The sequence below is a fragment of the Thamnophis sirtalis genome, unplaced genomic scaffold (assembly GCF_051295495.1).
Source record: "Thamnophis sirtalis isolate CommonGarterSnake01/CBP01778 unplaced genomic scaffold, rThaSir2_p1.2 scaffold_1, whole genome shotgun sequence".
Classification (NCBI taxonomy): domain Eukaryota; kingdom Metazoa; phylum Chordata; class Lepidosauria; order Squamata; family Natricidae; genus Thamnophis; species Thamnophis sirtalis.
In genome coordinates this window covers 166,826,673-166,846,844 of record NW_028261381.1, presented here as the reverse complement: position 1 = coordinate 166,846,844, position 20,172 = coordinate 166,826,673, and the positions used below count along the sequence as shown (strand labels likewise).

Sequence of the window (20,172 nt, the reverse complement as noted above, 5' to 3'; positions counted from 1 at the left end):
GAGGAAGTCCGTGCCAGGGTTCCAAGTAACACTCCCAACTGAATAAGACTCCGAGGCAGGCATTCCCTCAAAGTTCCATTTTATTAAAGATGTCATATTGGCACATCTGAAGGTTCCACCACAAAACCGCGGTAGATAAAAGCGCGCTTGACAAAAGCGCGTACGTGACGTCATCACAGCGCGACGAAAACATCGTGCTGTGAGCGGTAAATTTAAAATTAAAGCGAAAACCTTACCCTAACCCCCCCAAACCTAACCCTAAACCTAACCCTTAACCTAACGCTAACCCTTCACCTAACGCTAACCCTAACCCTAACGCTTAACGTAACCCTAAACCTAACCCTAACCCTAACCCTTAACCTAACCCTAACCCTAAACCTAACCCTTACCTTTATGTGAATCGGCTTGCTTTAATTTTATTTTAATTTCAATTTAATTTATTTTTAATTTTTTTCGTCGCGCTGCTGATGACGTCAGGTACGCGCTTTTGTCGAGCGCGCTTTTGTCTACCGCGGTTTTGACGGGTCACGCATCTGGAAAACCCGAATCTGAAAGTCTCCCAGGTTTTCCCCATCCACAGGAGAGTCAACGTCCCTTCCCCTACACCCACATGTCCATCACATGGTCCAATCAATCCACCATCCCAACTGGAGGTGTTTCCTAGTCACGCCTCAGTCAGGTGCAGGGTGAACATCCTTGATTCCCAGAGGAAAGAATATTGTTGTGGCCAGGGGTGGGATTCAGCCGGTTCGGACTGGTTTGGGTGAACCAGATGCTAATTTTACATCTGGTTTTTACTGAATTGGTAGTTGCAAGGACTGGTTGGCCACGCCCACCCCACACCGCCCCTTCCAGGAGTCTCCACATGGCCCATTTTGGATGCCAGGTAAGCATAGGGTCTGTGCAGAGGCTCTGGGAGAGCCAAAAACAGGCCTCCTGGAAGTTCTGGAAGTCTGGAAATGGACCCGTTTCCGGCCTCCATAAGGCCTCCAGAGCCTAGGGGTAGCCATTTTCGCCCTCCCAGAGGCTCGAGAAAACCCTCCAGAGCCTGGGGAGGGTGAACACCCCCCCCCTCTGTGGTACAGGAGGCTGAGTAAGCCATGCCCACCCAGCAACTGGGCAGAGAATCAGTTGCTAAAATTTTTGAATCCCACCCCTGGTTGTGGCTATATATCTCTGTCTACTCCATGCAACCCCCTCCCATTTTCCCACAGCACGCCTGTGCACTAAATGTGGCAGCTCTGAACATCCAAAGAGAAACCCAAACATTTTTAAAAATCTTTGAAATCCATTTGATCCAACTTCTTTAATTTCCTTTGTCGAATGATATTGACTTGTTCTGGCCCCCCTCCGTCCGGTAATGAACGCAGACACAGGCTTAGCTGTTTGCCACTCTTTATTCACAGCAATTATAATCCTGTTGGCTAAAAGCCCCGACACAACTCACTGGCAAGACGTTGGCAGCAACCCAGACTCCAACAGACACAGGAACACAAGGCAGACCAGACAAGGAGTTCTCCAGATTACTACGAACAGTTGTGTCCTGCAAAAGGACTCCTCCCAAAGTCTCTTCTTATATACTCTCTTGGGAGGTGCCAAGCCACAACCACCTGGGCTTGATTATCTCTTATGAATCTGTCTCCATAACTTCCGCCTCCGTTTCTCCGCCCTCCATTGCCTGGCGTCAGGGACAAACTCCCTTTGATCTTCCCCACTGCTCCATGCCTCAGGCACCTCCTGGTGGCCAACCAGCCTCTCTGGTCCCTGCTCTGAGTCTGAACCCTGCCCAGGGTCCTCCACATCTTCCATAGCAGACTCATAGGGGTCCTCGCTCTCAGAGTCCATCGGCAGTTCCAACGGCTCCTGCTAGGCCACAACATCGACCCATCCAATAATTTGAACCATATTGTAATGGGAGAGGAAAGATGAAGTTCCTTTTGTAGGATTCCTCTGGGCATTAACCTAAAACCAAGTCACCATGGTGGTTTATTGTTGAATTTGCTGAAAGTCTTCTTTTGGAAGAACACATTCTAGGCATAAGAAGTCCATTGGTTTTTGCTTTGCGAAGTATTGGGGTGGTCCAAGTGGGGAGGAAGAAGAGGAAATGCTAAAACTTCATTGCTGTTTCCCTGCAGATGAGAAGCCCTGGAAAGGAAGACCCTGGTGGTCACGGACACTGAAACCTTCCCCTTTGAAGAGCATGGCCAACTTTTCTCAAAGGGGACAACTGCCTCTGAAGAGGTCAGTCAGCACTGAGCGTTATGTGGAGACTCTTGTAGTGGCTGATAAGATGATGGTGGGCTACCATGGCCGGCGAGACATAGAAGAATACATCCTGGCCATCATGAATATTGTAAGTATTATAACCAAGACCTTTTATCCCACCATCTGATGCTATGTGGGAATGTCCTTGGGAGACAGGAGAAGGACCCACTCCAAAAAAAGATGGTGGTGGCAATGACCGGGGAACTGGTTCAGGGGCATGGCCAGCCTGGGTTTCAGCTGAAGCGGTCCAAATCGGTAGGAACCCACCTCTGGTTCAGTTCCAAGGTGGGAGAAAGGCACTGGAGCTTAGGTGTAGGTTTGTCTCCCAAGGTCACTCCCTCATCCCTTACCATCACACACAATAGGTAGTCCTTGAATTATGACCACAATTGAGCCCAGGATTTCTGTTGCAAAGCAAGACACTTGTTAAGTGAATTCATAAGTCACTTTTTAAAATGCTGTTGCAACTTTGAATGGTCACTGAACAAAAGACTGTAAATAGAGCAGTGGTGGGTTCCAGATCCCGTCGCAACCAGTATGCTGCGTTGGGGCCGGATGTTCACCATGTGCATGTGCGCTGCATGCACATGCGTACCTACTGCCTGTGATGCTCCAGCTGCTCGGCGGAGCATTGCACAGGCTCCGTACACTCCGTGCACATGCGCAAATGGCCTGGTTGGGTCAAATACAGGTAAGGACGGCTGGCGGGCAAGTGGGTCCTCTGGAGCACCATACCAGAATGGTGGTGCTGGTGGTCCCAGCAGGCACCAGTACATCTGTACTGGCCGTACTGGCCGAAACCCACCACTGAAGTAGAGGACTATTTGTATTACCATAATTTTCTGCTCCCGTATTTGTGATCAGTAGCCGACTAATCCCTGGCTGCTTCATTGGTGGATGTTTATTTCCACATTTTCTTTTTACCAGGCTTCCCAACTTAGTACTGTTTGGATATGTTGGGACTACAGCTCCCCAAATTCCCCACCTAGGTTGGAATTTTGGTAGTTAGGTGCCAGGGCTGGGTTGCTGCGCGTGTATGTACAGTTGACTGCAAATTGTTCTGCCCATGTGCAGTACATGAAAAAAATGACTGAAAAACAAGCCGGCAATGGCAGCGGGGACCGGGGAACCAGTTCGGGGGCGTGGCCAGCCTGCCATCCTTACCGATTCGCCACCCTGGTCCCAATTTCCACTACCGTTTCACCTGAACCGGTGCGAACCGGTAGCAACTCACCTCTGTTACATGCCAAACTCCTTCAAAAGGCAAAACAATGAAAAAAAGCTCATTATGAAGGCTTCTCACATTCGTTCTTTACGCAGCTGACAGTTTTCAAGTCTCCAGTTCTTTCTGAGATCTTAGCAATAACAATAGCATTTAGACACCGTAGATACCGCTTCATGATGCTTTACAACCCTCTCTAAGTGGTTTAGAGAGCCAGAATATTGCCTCCAATAATCTGGGTCCTCATTTTACTGACCTCGGAAGGTTGGAAAATTGAGTCAACCTTGAGTCAGTCAGACTCGAACTCCTGGCATTGGGCAGAGTTAGCTTGCAATGCTGCATTCTAACCACTGCACCACCATGGCTTTTCATAGCCAAGTTAAGAAGAAAGAAGGTAATGTCCAGGAGAGTGAAATCTATTGGTGGGCCTCAGTGGTGCTTGGTGATAGAGACAGAAGACTGACCTTTATGAAGGGTCTTCTGAGTAGGAGAGCAGATAAGTGGAAGTGAAATATGGTGAACCACAGAATCTCCTTTGAACATGCCTTATTCTTCTACCCCCGTGATGGCAAACGTGGCATGCAGAGCCCTCTCTGCGGGCACGCAAGCTGTCGCCCCAGCTCCACCGTGAATGTGCATGTGCCTCCCGCTGGCCAGCTGATTTTCGGGCTCTCCCTTACATGCGCGGGGGATGGGGCGTATGCAGGAGACAGGCATGCGCGAGAGGGTGGGGGATTATGTACGCATGCACAGGGGCAGAGGAGCGCAGGGAGGTGCAGTGCACCCTCCCCCCATGGCCTGTTTTGGTCCCAGGAGGCTGCAGGGAGGCCTACTAGGTCCTACACCGTGCATGTGTGGCGGGAGGGGCGAGGGAAGCACAGGGAGGGGGGGGTGCGGGCGGGCACTTCTGGCACGCGATGACAAAGAGGTTAGCCATCATTGCTCTACCCTCTCATTTTAGCTTGAAAAGTCCTTCCGTATTCTTCCACTCCTGCAAAGGATGCCATTTCTGATCAGTCATGATGTTGAATCCATCTTCTTTTTAACACTGGTGTTTCCTTGTTTCCTGGAGGTCAGGTTGCTAAACTTTTCCAAGACTCAAGTTTGGGCAATATCGTGAACATTCTGGTAACCCGCCTTATCCTGCTGACAGAGGACCAGGTAAGGAGAGAATTTCCCAAAGGAAGGAAGAGGCATAGATTATTTTAAAAAATATATCTATACAGTGTTTTCATAAATACTAGGCGTACTACAAAGTAACATTCAATCACTGTACTACAGGCAGAGCATCCATTCAGCATAGGAATGAAAGACTATTTTGTAGTTGTTCAGTTGCTAAGTTGTGTCTGACTCCATGGGCCATAGCATGCCAGGCCCCATTGTCCTCCACGGTCTCCTGGAGTTGTCCAAATTTATGTTCATTGCATCAATGACACTGTCTAACCATCTCCTCCTCTGCTGTCCCCTTCTCCTTTTGCCTTCCATCTTTCCCAACATCAGAGTTGTTTTCAATGAATCCTCTCTTCTCATCTGGTGGCCAAAGCTTCACCTTCAGTATCTATCCTTCCAAAGGACTGTCAGGGTTGGTTTCCTTTAGGATTGACTGATTTGATCTCCTTGCAATCCAAGGACTCTCAAGAGACTTTTCCAACACCAAGCTTGGAATATTTGGAAGTATAATAATCAGTGGGTGGAAGTTACTATGGTTCTGTGGGTGTGGCTTGTTGGGTGTGGCTTGTTGGGTGTGGCTTGGTAGGCGTGATAGGGAAGAATACTGCAAAATTCCCATTCCCTCCTCACTCCAGGGGAAGGATATTGCAAAATCCCCATTCCCATTCTTTCCCCACCCTACCAACCTGCTTTCCAGCTCCATTCTCCCTGTGCAGAGGCAACAAAGAAGACCCAGCTGATAGCTGGGACTCAAAAGGCAGTGAATAGATGGGGGTGGGGCCAGCCAGAGGTGGTATTTGTCGGTTCTCCAATCTATTCAAAAATTTCTGCTACCGGTTCGCCAGAACCAGCCAGAACAGGCTGATAATCACATCTGATTATAATAGAACTGTGAAGAATCATCACCAATTCCAAGGCATATTCTTGGAGAGGTGGACCAGAACCACAAAGCAATCTAATGATATATGAAAAAATGTTTTCACCACCCATCGTCTATAGAGATTCTCATTCATCCAGGTCATGGTTGTCCCAAAGGTGCTTTTTCAGGAAGCAACTGGACCATCTTGTTTTTTTCTTTTGAAGACGTTTCACTTCTTATCCAAGAAGCTTCTTCAGCTCTGATTGGATGGTGGGGAATGAAAGATTTATATTCCTTGCAGACAAGTGGTCATTTGCATCCTTTTAGAAGGTCATTGAAGCCTTTGGAGTTGTCTGTGTCCTCAGGGTCACCTGAGTGGAACCTCTTAGTTCCTATAGTCTGCAATTTTTCCTCTGGAAATCCATTCCTACTCCCCCCACCATTTCAAACGTGTTCATCCCAAATAGTATAGCTAAAAATCTGTAGAGATTCTCAGTTATCCGGGTCATGGTTGTCCCAAAGGTGCTTTTTCAGGCACAGATAAAACTTGAGATCCTAATAAAAAAGGAGGAGGTTCCTAGATGGAAAGGCTCATATATAATTTCCTCTCCAATGCAGGAAATTATTCTCCAGAAAAATCTTTCTGTAAAATTGGAAATTACTCCAAATAATGTGGGAAAGGATGAGGAGGTAATATAGGAATATGGGGAGGGGGAGGAGATTGTCAACATGAAGAAAGTTCCAATAACAAAATGTAGTTGCAAAGGAGGCCCCCACCTTATGTTCCAAAAACAGAAAAAGATGCCAAGGAAAGTCCTCCAAAAATTGAGAGGTCCTTGGTTGGTACTCTCTTAGCTTGGTTGTTTTCTTGCAGACATTTCATATCCAATTAGGAATACCACGTTTCCCCCAAAATAGACAGAGTCTTATTTTCTTTTGACCCCCCAAAATAAGTGCTTGGCCTTATTTTCAGGGGAGGTCTTATTATTTTGAGGTGAAAGGAGGCAGAGAGCATGGTCACCTCATGGCTGCCTCTGTGTCGCAATATTTTCAGGGAGGGCTTATTTTAGGGGAGGGCTTATTTTGGGGGGGAGGGCTTATTTTAGCGCATGCGCTCAAAAGCCCGATTGGACTTATTATCCAGGGAGGTCTTATTTTCAGGGAGCCAGGGTATCAAAAGAGCTATCATCACTAGCACTGATGATGTTACTTAGTTTGGGTAATGAAACATCTGCAAGAAAGCAACCAAGCTCAGAGAGCATCAAGAACCAATGGTGAAATTCAATTTTTTTTACTACCAGCTCTGTGGGCGTGGCTTTGTGGGCATGGTGTGGCTTGGTGGGTGTGGCTTAGTGGGCATGGCAGGGGAAGGATACTGCAAAATCTCCATTCCCACCACACTCTGGGGCCAGCCAGAGGTGGCCATTGCCAGTTCTCCGAACTACTCAAAATTTCCGCCATCGGTTCTCCAGAACCTGTCAGAACTTGCTGGATTTCACCCGTGCCAAGGACCCCTCATGACAACCCTGAGCTACAACCTTTCTCCTTTACTGTTCTCCAAAGATCATCAATGAGCAGACTAGCTCCTCAGCACATCGTTCATGTTAAGACTGACCTGTTGTCTTCTCCAGCCATCCCTGGAAATCAACCATCATGCTGGGAAGTCCCTTGACAGCTTCTGCAAGTGGCAGAAGGCTATTGTGAGCCTCAGCAGTGATGGGAACGCCATTCCTGACAACGGCATCGCTAACCATGACACTGCGGTTTTGATCACCAGGTAAGCCTCTTCATTTCAGGGAGGTAGGGTTGGAGTGGATGGCGATGAAAAGCCATTACAGACAGCCCTTGAGTTATGGCCATTTGTTTAGTGACCATTTGAAGTTAGGATGACGATGAAAAAGTGATGATGAAAAGCAGTCCTTGCATTTAAAGCTGTGGTGGCGCAGTGGTTAGAATGCAGTACTGCAGGCTACTTCTTCTGACTGCCGGCTGCAAGCAGTTTGGCAGTTCGATTCTCACCGGCTCAAGGTGGTCTCAGCCTTCCATCCTTCTGAGGTCGGTAAAATGAGGACCCAGATTCTTCCTCCCCCTCCTCCTCCTCCTCCTCCTCCTCCTCCTCCTTTTTCTTCTCCTCCTCTCCCTCCTTCTTCTTCCTCCTCTTTTTCTCCTCCTCTTCCTCCTTCTCCTCCTCCTCCTTCTTCTTTTTCTCCTCCTCCTCCTCCTCCTCCTTCTCCTCCTCCTCTTCTTCTTCTCTTTTCTCCTCCTCCTCCCTCCTCTTCCTCCTCCTCCTTCTTCTTCTTCCTAGTGTATTCCCACAGGTGCAGGATCTGCTTTCTGATCATTGAACACCACTTTGCATGGTCAGCTCCAGGGTGCAGACCCATGGCCTGAAAACTTTTGTTGATGATATCTTGCCATCTGTTTTGGATGCCCGCCGGCCATTGACTTCTAGTTGGTAGGCAATTTTGGCCATGGTGAAATTGTTGGGAAATATGCTGACTCTGTAAACTGCTTAGAAAGGGCTATAAAGCATTATGGAGCAGTATATACCAGTAAGTCTAAGTGCTGTTGCTATTGCTGTTGCTATGACCATTGCAGCCACTGCCTGGTTGCATGATCAGAATTTGGGTGCTTGGCAAATCAAAATGTATTCACAGTGGTTGCAGCATCATGAAGTTATGTGATCACCATTTGCAATGTTCCCAGCTGGTTTCAGACAAGAGAAGTTAATGAGGTTAATGAGAACCAGGATTTGCTTAACAATTGCATGATTCAATTAACAACCGCAGTAATTTGCCGCAGCAAAAAAAAAAGGGTCATAAAATCAGACACAATTCACTTAATGGCTAGCTTGCTTAGCAACAGAAGTCCTCGTCCCAATTGCAGTCATAATCAAGGACTGTCTATGGTGCTTCTGTTGAAATGCAGTTTCTTCTCATGCTTGTAGTTTACTTTTATGAACTAAAACCTTCATATTTCTTTCTGTTTGCTGGAACACTACTTTGCCTGACTCAGCTCTGAAATCCTCCAAGATAACCACTGTTTCTCTGGGGAACGACCGTCTTTCTGGGGAATTGTATCTTTTTCTCCATTCTTGATGTGCAAGATAAGAAAGGGAAGAAAAATAGGCTAACATGGAAGTCTGGTCTTTCAACGCAACCAACCGCTTGAGCAATTGCTTATGAGTCTTCCCACCGAGTCTCTGGGGCATATTACACAGCCAAACCTTGGACGAAGAACCAAATGCCTTGTTAAAACTTCTCTGTGTCTCATAAATTCCGCATCTCCAGATAACATCCTGCTGTGCTTTGGAGTTTGGGGTGGTTTTTTTTTTTTTTAAAGGGTAAAAGAGTTCATTGGTTTGGTTTTTGCAAAAGGCACACATGTCAGTAAGAGATGAGCCAGGAGGAAGCTTACAAAATTAAGATTTAGCCCATCCGTCCATATTCATATCCCATTTGTACCCCACACAAAATTAAACAAAAACGTTCCCCTCGCACATATGTGCTAGTCGTTCCCGACTCTAGGGGGAGCAGTACTCATCTCCATTTCAAAGCCGAAGAGCCAGCGCTGTCTGAAGACGTCTCTGTGGTCATGTGACTGGCATGACTAAATGCCGAAGGCGCACGGAACGCTGTTACCTTCCCACCAAAGGTGTCCCTATTTTTCTACTTGCATTTTTACGTGCTTTCAAACAGCTAGGTTGGCAGAAAATTGCACACCAAATTTGGAAGCCATTTTTTGCAGCGGTATCAAATGGAGTGAAGTTTCAGGAAAAAGGAAGAAACCAACGTCTGGAGTGACAGCTATTAAGGATGCTAAGTTTGATCGTGTTGCTTGCAAGGGTTTATAGGCAATTACAAAGATGCATGACCACCATGATGTTGCAGTGGTCAGTTGGAAACAATTGCTCAAGTGGCTTTCAGAGGGAACCTGCTTAATTTACGTAGTTAGCACTTACATAGCTAACACCAGAGGTGGCTTGCTCACGGATCGGCCGAACTGGTAACGGTGGTGGTGGGCTGCTCCTCCACCCGCCCGGATACTTCTGCGCATGCGTGAGCACGAGTGAACCGGTAGCGCCGGGATTTGAAATCCAGCTCTGGTTAACACCTACGAATTTTCAACCAGACTTTTTTAAAAAGAGTAATGAAATTAAATAAGAAGTAATGAATTTCAAATTTGAAAAAAAAAAAAAGAAGAGGAAACTCACTTGAATCTCATGTTGGCAAAAAACCAACCAACCCAGATGAACAGAACAATTCGGTAGCAATTCTTTACCCTTCCAGTGAATGAAATGTTAAAATCAACAGGTTTTGGCATAGTACGTCTCCTTTTACAGCTATTTGGGTACAATTCTGTCTTAAAAAACATGGCTGACAGTTTCTCCCTCTCTGTTTGGCTCAGCACAAGAGAGAGAAAATGTATTCACAATTTCCTTGCTGCTGTTGGGTATTCCAGATACACCATCTCATGTCTGACTAGTGTTTGATCTTCAACAGAAACTTGGGGTCTTTTCCTTCTTGCCCATAACAAGGCATAAACATATGATAGCCCCATAACATTGGCTTCATCTCATCCCTACCCCATGAGTAAGACAGGCTTAAGTCATCCTTGGCTGAAATGTTTTTCCCCTTTCCCTCCTACATTGTCAGTCTCAGGATATGTAAAATCTGTTAAAACTTCTTCCCCGTTACTTTGGAGGAAAATCAGGGGACGGGCAATGACTTAAGAAGAGAGGCAGTTGAGGCTGGAGAGAAATCAGCAATATAAAGACAGCAACTTTCATGCCAGTATGGGGAGTGCCCGACTTACGACCACATTTGATCCCAACGTTTCTGTGGCTAAGCGAGACAGTTGTTCAGGGAATTTTGCCCCATTTTACAGTTTTCTCGCCACAGTTGTTAAGTGAACCATTGCAGTTGTTAAATTAATTTTTTTATTAGTTGTAATTGAATATGGCTTCTCCACTCACTTTATCTATGGAGATTCTCAGCTATCACGTCATAGTTGCCCCAAAGGTGCTTTTTTCAAAAGGCAACTGGATTTCCTTGTTTTTCTTTGAAGACGTTTCCCTTCTCATCCAAGAAGCTTCTTCAGCTCTCACCGGATGGTGGGGAATGGAAGGATTTATACTCCTTGCAGACAGCAGATAAAGAGTCAATATGTCAAAATTGAACAGCCCTCTTTCAACAGAGAGGCAGGGATATGACATCAGCTGTCTCCTGTCTACAACACAGTCCTTCCAACAGTTCCAAGAAGGCTCCACACCAATGGTGGGTTCCGGATCCCGGTGCAATCGGTATGGTGCAACGGGGCCGTGTGTCTACCATATGCACGTGCACAAGCGCGCGCAAGCATACCGCCCGCGACGCTCCACAATGGCTCCGCAATGCTTCAGCAGCTCGACGGAGCATCGTGCAGGCGCCGTACGCTCCATGCGCGAAAGCCGTGATCGGCTCAAATACCAGTAAGGAGCGCAGGTGGGTGGGCCCGCCAGAGCACCATACCAGAACGGTACCTCGTGCTTCCAGCACGCACCAGTACGCCTCTACCAGGGCATACCGGTCGTATCTCACCACTGTTCCACACTCATTTGCACCACTCAGGTGACTCTGAGGACACAGATAAACCTCCAACTGGCCTCAACAACTCTCTAAAAGGATGCAAATGACCAACTGTCTGCAAGGAATATAAATCCTTCCATTCCCCACCATCATCCCAGTCAGAGCTGGAGAAGCTTCTTGGATGAAAAGCGAAACGTCTTCAAAGGAAAACCAGAAAGTCCAGTTGCCTCTTGAAAAAAGCACCTTTGGGTCTCCACTGACTTTGCTTGTCAGAAGGTCGCAAAAGGGGATCACGCGACTCTTGGACACTGCAACCGTCATAAATACAAATCAGTTGCCAAGTGTATGAGTTTTGATCCTGTGACCATCGGGATGCTGCAATGGTCATAAGTTTGAAAAATGGCCATAAGCCACTTTTTCAGTATTGTTGTAACTTTAAATGGTCGCCTAAAAGAAAGGTTGTAAGTCAAGGACTAGCCCGACTTTTTTTTTTCTGATACTCAGAGGAGTAGAGAGTCTTAACTGAGCAGAGAGGGAAGCCTTAAGTTCAAGTTATTATCAAATAACTCAAGTTTATCAAATTCCCAGGCAACACACAACTCTCCAAGACCCAGTTTTCAATCCTGTGCCTCTAACAATAGCAATAGCAATAGCAGTTAGACTTATATACCGCTTCATAGGGCTTTCAGCCCTCTCTAAGCGGTTTACAGAGTCAGCATATCGCCCCCACAGTCTGGGTCCTCATTTCACCCACCTCGGAAGGATGGAAGGCTGAGTCAACCTTGAGCCGGTGAGATTAGAACCGCTGAACTGCAGATAGCAGTCAGCTGAAGTGGCCTGCAGTACTGCACTCTACCCAATGCGCCACCTCGGCTCTCAGTTTAGCAAAGCACAGGTAGTCCTTGACTTGGCACCATTCATTTAGCTACTTTTCAAAGTCATAACAGCACTGAAAAAAAGTGATTTACAACCAGTCCTCATACTTACAATTGTCATAGCATGCCTGCGGTTACTTATGTTCTGACCTAGGCTTCCCCAAAAAGCGCAAAGCAGATTCCTGGTCCCGATAAAACCCCTTTTATTAAACAAATGTGAATTCCTCTCATTCACAGGCAGCAAAGGCCTGGCGAACAGTCTTTCAAAGGTGGAGTTATGACCACAGACTTTATCTAGCTTGGAAAGCTGCCATGTAAATATTTGTCAAATGCAGTGAGGTGCAAGAAAAGACTTAGCACAGAGTCTCTGAGATTCGCGGACAGATCTTCACACTCCTGAAACGAATGAATACGAACGAGTTGTTTCCTGCAAAAAGCCCACTCCCCTTTCGCTCCTCTTTTAGTTCCTATGGGAGGGGCCATTCACAGTCCACCTGTGGCTTTTCTCCCAAGTCTTAGTTGTTCTTTTCTTCTGGTAGCTCTGCATATGCACACACTGAGAACAGACTCCAGTTGTTCCTCTGCCTCACTGCTGTCTAGCTCTGAAGGCAGCTGAGAACTGCCAAACTGCTTTGGCCCTATTTCTGCCTCCAATGCAGAGCCCTCGACCGAGCCTTCCCCAGACTCCAGGATTGGCCCATGCTCCTGCCCAACCTCCTCACTGTCTGACTTACAACAATGTGATCAAAATTTGGCTGCTTGGCAATCGAAATGCATTTACGATGGTTGCAGTGCCCCAGAATCTTATGATCAACATTTGCAATGTTCCCAGCCAGCTTTCAACAAGCAAAATCAACGGGGGATTTTCACTTAATGACCGTGTGATTCATAGCAACTGCAGTGATTCACTTAACCATGGGGAAAACGTTTGTAAAATCAAGTGCCACTCACTTAACAAACACCTTGCTTACCAGTGGAAATTCAGTTCCCAATTGTGGTTGAAAATTGAGGGCTACCTGTGCTAGGGAAATCTTTTGCTTTAGTGGTCTGCTTGTTTTTCTCTTTCTAGTCACCAAAGAAGTTGGGAAATTGAATTTGATGGACCCTTGGTCGGACTCAGCAGGGCTCTTAACATAATGATGAGTTGGTTTCCAACAATTAAAATCAAATTCCTTTAATCCCTCTCAGCGGGCCAATTTATTTGTATTGATTTATTTATATCCTGCCTTTATTATTTTTACGAATAGCTCCAGGTGGCAAACATACCAAATCTTCTTTCCTCCTCCTTTTTTCCCAACAACAACCCTGTGAGGTGGGTTGGGCTCAGAGAGAGAGAGCGTGACTGGCCCAAAGTTATCCATCTGGCTTTCGATGGTGAATTGCAGGGCCCATTTTATTTTATTCAAACATTATTTTCAGGAGATGGTTGTAAACATGCCCACTGATGGAAAGGCAAATATTGGCGTCAAAATTCAGCCTTCTGTACTCCACCCACTCGATGGTGTTTCCATAGATTCTTCATTTGGTGATTATTTTCCGGGCAATAATCCTGCAGAAACCACAGCTAGCTTAATCAGTGCAATGGAATCTGATCTAATAAGGCATTTTTCTTTGTTTCTTCTCTCTTCCCCTCCTTCTAGATATGATATTTGCATTTACAAAAACAAACCCTGTGGAACTTTAGGTAGGTAAAAAAAAACGTGCCATCAAATGCTCTATCATTATAGTCTACACTAATTTTTTATGCTGATTTTTTCGGGAGTGGAAAAAATTTACTTGGGCTGGGATTATACAATTCAGTAACTGCTGTAGGCCAAAATGGGGTTTGCAGTAGAATCTATCACAGGGGTCTCCAAACTTTGCAACTTTTAAGACTTGGGGACTTCAACTCCCAGAATTCCTTAGCGGGACATGCTCGCTGGGGAATACTGGAAGTTGAAGTTCACAGGTTTTAAAGTTGCCAGGTTTGGAGACAAATACTGCTGTCAACATGACAATAGGTGCCTCAGGATGTTATTATGAAAAGTTGGGTCATCGTGCATATAAATTGCATCATTTTCACACTGTGTCTTTACCCAAACCCATAGACATAAGCAGACAATGGATTTACTTAATGACTGCAATATTTGATTAATGACTGCAGCAGTCACTTGACCGGGTCCATTCTAGTCGTAAGTCAAGGACTACCTGAAGTTGTATTTGTAAGCCCATTATATGGGTAAGACAATTACATTTTTACATGCTTATCTGATTTTATAGCATCTTGGGGTGAATTCAACCGATTAGGTGTTAACCTAGTCTCACTACTGCAACGTGCTCTACATGGGGCAGCCCTTGAAGAGTATTTGGAGACTTCAGCTTGTCCAGAATGCAGCCGTGCGAGCGATCATGGGTGCACCTCGGTTCACCCACGTAACACCTATCCTCCGCAAGCTGCACTGGCTGCCTATTGGTCTTCGGATACGCTTCAAGGCGCTAGTCGTCACTTATAAAGCCCTTCGTGGTATTGGACCTGGGTACTTGAGAGACCGCCTGCTGCCAATTACCTCCAATAGACCCATTAGATCCCACAGATTAGGCCTCCTCCGAATTCCACTCGCCGGCCAATGCCGACTGGCGACTACCCGGAGGAGAGCCTTCTCTGTGGCTGCTCCGACCCTCTGGAACGAGCTCCCCATGGAGATTCAAACCCTCACCACCCTCCAGGCCTTCCGCAAAGCCCTTAAAACCTGGCTGTTCCGACAGGCCTGGGGCTAAAGAGCTTTTGCCCCCCCTTCTCGAATGGTATGGTTGTTGTGTGCATTAAATTATGTATTGTTCTTTTCGTCTTTTTTATCCTTTATCTGTACCCCCTTCCCTGACTTGGATTGTGAGCCGCCCTGAGTCCCCTTCGGGGAAAAGGGCAGCATATAAATGCAATCAATTCAATTCAATTCAATTTTACTGATATCTTTACTTCTGGTTTCTTTTACGGATACAATTGGAGTAGGTTTATATATAGCACCAGTAGTAGCATGGCCTAAGGAGAAGTATGCACGTCCACATTTGTTGGATAAGGTGAATGGATGAGACAGGACTCAGGCTTCAGTGACAAACAACAACTTTTTATTAAACAACTATTTACAAATCCAGCACTGGCCTATCTGACAGCTAGCCCTTTTATAGGGAGCTGTCAGACGGCTCGGCCAATCGGCTTTGAGTGTTTTCCCGCTGGAATGGAGGACCTTGGTGGGGCCTATTGCTCCAGTCTCAATATGTAACAACATTGGCTAAGAGTTCTGGGAGTTGTAGTTAAATGCATTTGTAGAACCACAATCATCCTCACTCATTGCTTGCAGAGAATGGCTGAATGAGACCTTTCAGTCTCTCAAAAAGTTTCAAATAGTGAACTGGGATTGTCCATTGTGGCAACTTGAGGTAGATGAAGTTTGTAACAGACTCTCTAGTTGGAGGCCTGGAGGGCAGCAATATAATAGCTTTGATCAGGTGATGAATTTTTACTAACGGTTCTGTGGGCATGGTGTGGCTTGGTGGGCGTGGCTTGGTAGGCGTGGCAGGGGAAGGATACTGCAAAATCTCCATTCCCACCCCCCTCTGGGGCCAGCCAGAAGTGGCATTTGCTCGTACTCTGAACTACTCAAATTTTCTGCTACCAGTTCTCCAGAACCTGTCAAAACATGCTGGATTTCACCCCTGGCCTTAATATAATTAATAATATGGAAAATGCGTTTTTGTTTTTAAGGTGATGCCAATTAACTTGCCTTTAATACAGGGGTGGGCAGCTACTTGTGGACTTCAATTCCCAGAATTCCTGAGCCAGCCATACTGGCTCAGGAATTCTGGGAGTTGAAGTCCACAGATCCTAAAGGGGTCCATGGTTCCCACTCCTGCTCTAACAGATGAGCTAATTAATGAACATTTTAAAATCAAACAACTGAATTGGGAAGTGGGCTATAGCCACACAGTGGTAGACTTCGCTTCTGCTCCCCACAGTAATGTTTTCCCTTCCCCAGGATTGGCCCCTGTGGGTGGGATGTGTGAACGTGAAAGGAGCTGCAGCATCAATGAAGACCTCGGCTTGGCCACAGCTTTCACCATTGCTCACGAGATAGGCCACACGTAAGTCTACTACCATCATTCCGCTTGTGGCATATGCAAGCAACATTCATGCTCCTAATTTATTTACTTATTTAGAAAATTTATATTAGCACTTAGAATAACCTCAATGTCACGTTGAATGTACACTAATCGGCATGCATTAAAATGAAATTTAGTTGCTTAAGGCTCTCAAAGGGTCACCACCTCTTACATACACTACGTAAACATAGGTAGGTAGGTAGGTAGGTAGGTAGGTAGGTAGGTAGGTAGGTAGGTAGGTAGGTAGGTAGATAGATAGATAGATAGATAGATAGATAGATAGATAGATAGATATAAAATAAGATAAAATAAGATAAGATAGATAGATAGATAGATAGATAGATAGATAGATAGATAGATAGATAGATAGACAGACAGACAGACAGACAGACAGACAGACAGCAGGTACCCTGTTTCCCTGAAAATAAGACCTCCCCAGATAATCAGCCCAATCGGGCTTTTAAGTGCATGTGCTAAAATAAGCCCTCCCTGAAAATATTGCAACACAGCAGCAGCCATGAGGTGACCACGCTCGCCGCTTTCTGCATCTCAAAAATAATAAGACCTCCCTGAAAATAAGGCCAAGGGCTTATTTCAGGGATCAAAAGAAAATAAGACCCTGTCTTATTTTCGAGAAAACACGGTAGGTAGGCAGGCAGGCAGCAGGCAGGCAGACAGACAGACAGACAGACAGACAGATAGATAGACAGATAGATACAAAATTATTCATATACCTACATCTATACGTATAATATATAAACACCACAGTCTAGTTCAGATGTGTACATGTACATGACGAGAAATGGGAATCTTGTGAGTTTACCAGATAGATGGCCTAGGGAACAAAGCTGTTACAGAATTGGGTCGTCCTGCTAGAAATACTTCGAAACCTCCTCCTCCCAGAGGGGAGCAATACAAACAGAAACACATGGCGACTCAAGGCAGCTTACAAGGACATAAAAACACAAAAGAAAAAACTAAATCAAAGAAAAATAATAAAAAATAAAAATAATAACCCCTTATCCCTCCACCTGGGCGACCACACACATTCATACCAGCCATTTGATGGTGGGATTAATCCATCCAGTGGTGGGATTCAAATAATTTAACAACCGGTTCTCTGCCTAATGATGTCTTCCAACAACCAGTTCACCAAACTTCTCAGAAAATTAACAACCAGTTTTCCCAAAGCAGTTCAGTTCAGTTCAGTTTATTAAATTTATATGCCGCCCAGAGGTGGGCTGCTGCCAGTACGGCCGTACCGGTAGCGGCCCGGAGCAGCTGAGACCATACTGGTATGGTAGCTGTTTTGTCCCGCCGACCCGTACTCTATACCTGTTTTTATGGCAAACTGCAAAGTGCGCATGTGTGCACAGCGTGCAGTGCCTGGGCAAACCCCCCAAATCAGCTGTTTATCGCAGGGGCGGTGGATTGCACACTCACCCCGGTACACCCACGTTACACCTATCCTCCGCGAGTTGCACTGGCTGCCCATTGGTCTCCGGATACGCTTCAAGGTGCTAGTCGTCACTTATAAAGCCCTTCATGGTATTGGACCTGGGTACTTGAGAGACCGCCTGCTGCCAATTACCTCCAACAGACCTATTAGATCCCACAGACTAGGCCTCCTCCGAATCCCATCTACTGGCCAATGCCGATTGGCTACCACCCAGAGGAGGGCCTTCTCTGTGGCTGCTCTGTGGCTGCTCCGGCCCTCTGGAACGAGCTCCCCATGGAGATTCAGACCCTCACCACCCTTCAGGCCTTCCGCAAAGCCCTTAAAACCTGGCTGTTCCGACAGGCCTGGGGTTGACGAGTTCCCGTCCCCGCTCGAACTGTGTGGTTGTTGATTGCTTTTAACTTCTTTTGTAGTTGCTTGCTTGCTGTTTCCCCCCTGTCTGTATTCCCTTCTTTTGATTTGTGAGCCGCCCTGAGTCCCTCCGGGAATAGGGCGGCATATAAATGCAATAAATCCAAATCATGCCCAGCGCAAGTCAGGCGTTTGCGCGAACAGAATGTGCGAGCGCGTGATCAGCGTCCCAGTAGTGACAGTAAGAGCAACCCCTCCCTGTCCCAAAGTGGTTTGAACTGGCTGAATGCCACTACTGGCTCCATTCTGCTCCGGATTCCCCAGGCCCACTGGCAGAACCACATCTTCAGGGCCTTCCGAAAGAGCGTTAGTGCACCCATTTCAGGTTTCCATCTTCCTTGGATGGGTTAGGGGAAGGCCCTTCCAGAAGTAGCAAAAAAATGATAACGTTTCTCCCCTTTCCCAGGTTTGGCATGAACCATGATGGTGTTGGAAATAGCTGTGGAGCCCGGGGACGGGAGACGGCTAAACTCATGGCAGCTCATATTACTATGAAGACCAACCCCTTTGTGTGGTCAGCATGCAGTAGAGATTATATAACCAGCTTCCTGGAGTAAGACTTGACCCACTTTGTTATCGAATATTCCTCATCCCCTCAAACGGGGGTTCTTTTCTCCCAAATCCTTGTTATTCATAACCTGTGTGCCCTCTTTCCTCTACACCTAGCTCTGGAATGGGACTCTGCCTGAATAACGCTCCACCCAAACAAGACTTCATCTACCCGACAGTGGCTCCAGGACAAGCCTACGATGCAGATGAGCAGTGCCGGCTTCAGTACGGAACAAAATCTCGCCAGTGTAAATATGGGGTAGAGAAGCCTTCCTGCTTTTCCTCTTGATTCCCAAGGGGTTGGAAGGAAGGAGTTTTAGTTAGGCGAGAACATTGGAAGGTAGTCCTCGACTTAACGACCAGTCACTTAGTGTCCCTTTGAAGTGATGACGAATCCTAATAAAGCTACTTATGATTCCAAGTTCTGACATCCAGCTCCCTCCCTCTGGGGCCATGTGACCATATTTTTGATGCTTGGAAACTGGCTCACATATGGGGCTGTGTCAGGGTTCCAATACACCCATAGCAAACAGAACTCTAAGGCAAGTAGGTTCCTCAAAGAACAAGTTTATTGGACATATCATATTGGCATAGACTGGTGAAAACCGACTCTAACGGTTACCATGGTTTTCACCTAATTAAAAGTAAAATCCCCCCCCTTCCCAAACAATCAGTCACATGGTCCAATCAAGGTGCTGCCCAGTTGCTTGGAAACTTCACTCCTCCTCTCTTCAGCCACCTGTGGGAATGTCCTTGGTTCTCAGGGGAAACTATTGTGTTTTGGCTACAAAATCCCAGCTATCTCTATTCCCCACTGCCTATCCCTCAGCATCATTGAGGCAACATTGAAGCCTCCAAGATGGCCTCAGTCAGGCCAGCTTCAGAGTTGACAGGCTGTTTGTAGCATCCCGTGATGACATGACCCAAAATTTGAGGTGTTTTTGCTGAAAACCAGTGTGCACTTCTGGTTTCCAGCAAAAAACTGCCCATAAGGAACAATAGATTCACTTAACAAGCACCACAACAGAGGTTTTAAAATCAGCTGCTATCGCCCACTGTACTACTGTGACAATTTTTGCATCAATCACAGTGGTTGGCAGCAGCTTTTCATAGCTATTAGCTATATCTAACTTCTCCTGTATTTTTGGTTATTTCTGGTCAATCTTAGTAATGTGCTTTTATGCCTATCAGGCTGACAGCTTACAAGGAATCAGAGAAGATGGTGCATTCCTTGAAGCCAAAACATAATGTTCCTTGTAGTGATTTCCATGTCCCCCAATGAAGAGCAAATCTGCAAATGGATTTCTTTTTGTATCTGTAGGAGAAAAAGACACAGAGACACTCAGTTAGTGTTGTGGCCCACCAGCGGCCAGCAGAGCTGGCAGCAAATTCGGACAGTGAGGAGGTTGGGGAGGAACATGGGCCAGTCTTGTAGTCTGGGGAAGGCTAAGTCGAGGGCTCTGTGTCGGAGGCAGAGAGGGGGCTGGAGCCATGTGCCATTATCATCTGCCTTTAGAGTCAGACATCAGTGAGGCAGACGAACAGTTGGAGCCTGTTCCTAGTGTGCGCATGCACAGAGTTGCCAGATGAAGGGGACAATTGAACAGGGGTGTACTTGGGAGTAAGGCCACAGGTAGATGATGAATGGCCCCTCCGAG

The 20,172-nt window shown here is 46.4% G+C and overlaps 1 protein-coding gene across 1 annotated transcript in view; it reads left to right on the top strand.

Moving 5' to 3' along the window:
• Positions 1-20,172, top strand: part of ADAMTS10 (ADAM metallopeptidase with thrombospondin type 1 motif 10) — an 80,325-nt gene that overhangs the window by 19,306 nt on the left and 40,847 nt on the right. Inside the window, exons 5-11 of the mRNA XM_087703094.1 lie at positions 2,136-2,353; positions 4,565-4,648; positions 7,148-7,293; positions 13,599-13,642; positions 15,972-16,077; positions 18,372-18,518; positions 18,632-18,773. Of these exons, the coding sequence (XP_087559220.1) occupies positions 2,136-2,353; positions 4,565-4,648; positions 7,148-7,293; positions 13,599-13,642; positions 15,972-16,077; positions 18,372-18,518; positions 18,632-18,773 (887 nt within the window). The remainder of the gene's footprint in view (positions 1-2,135; positions 2,354-4,564; positions 4,649-7,147; positions 7,294-13,598; positions 13,643-15,971; positions 16,078-18,371; positions 18,519-18,631; positions 18,774-20,172) is intronic.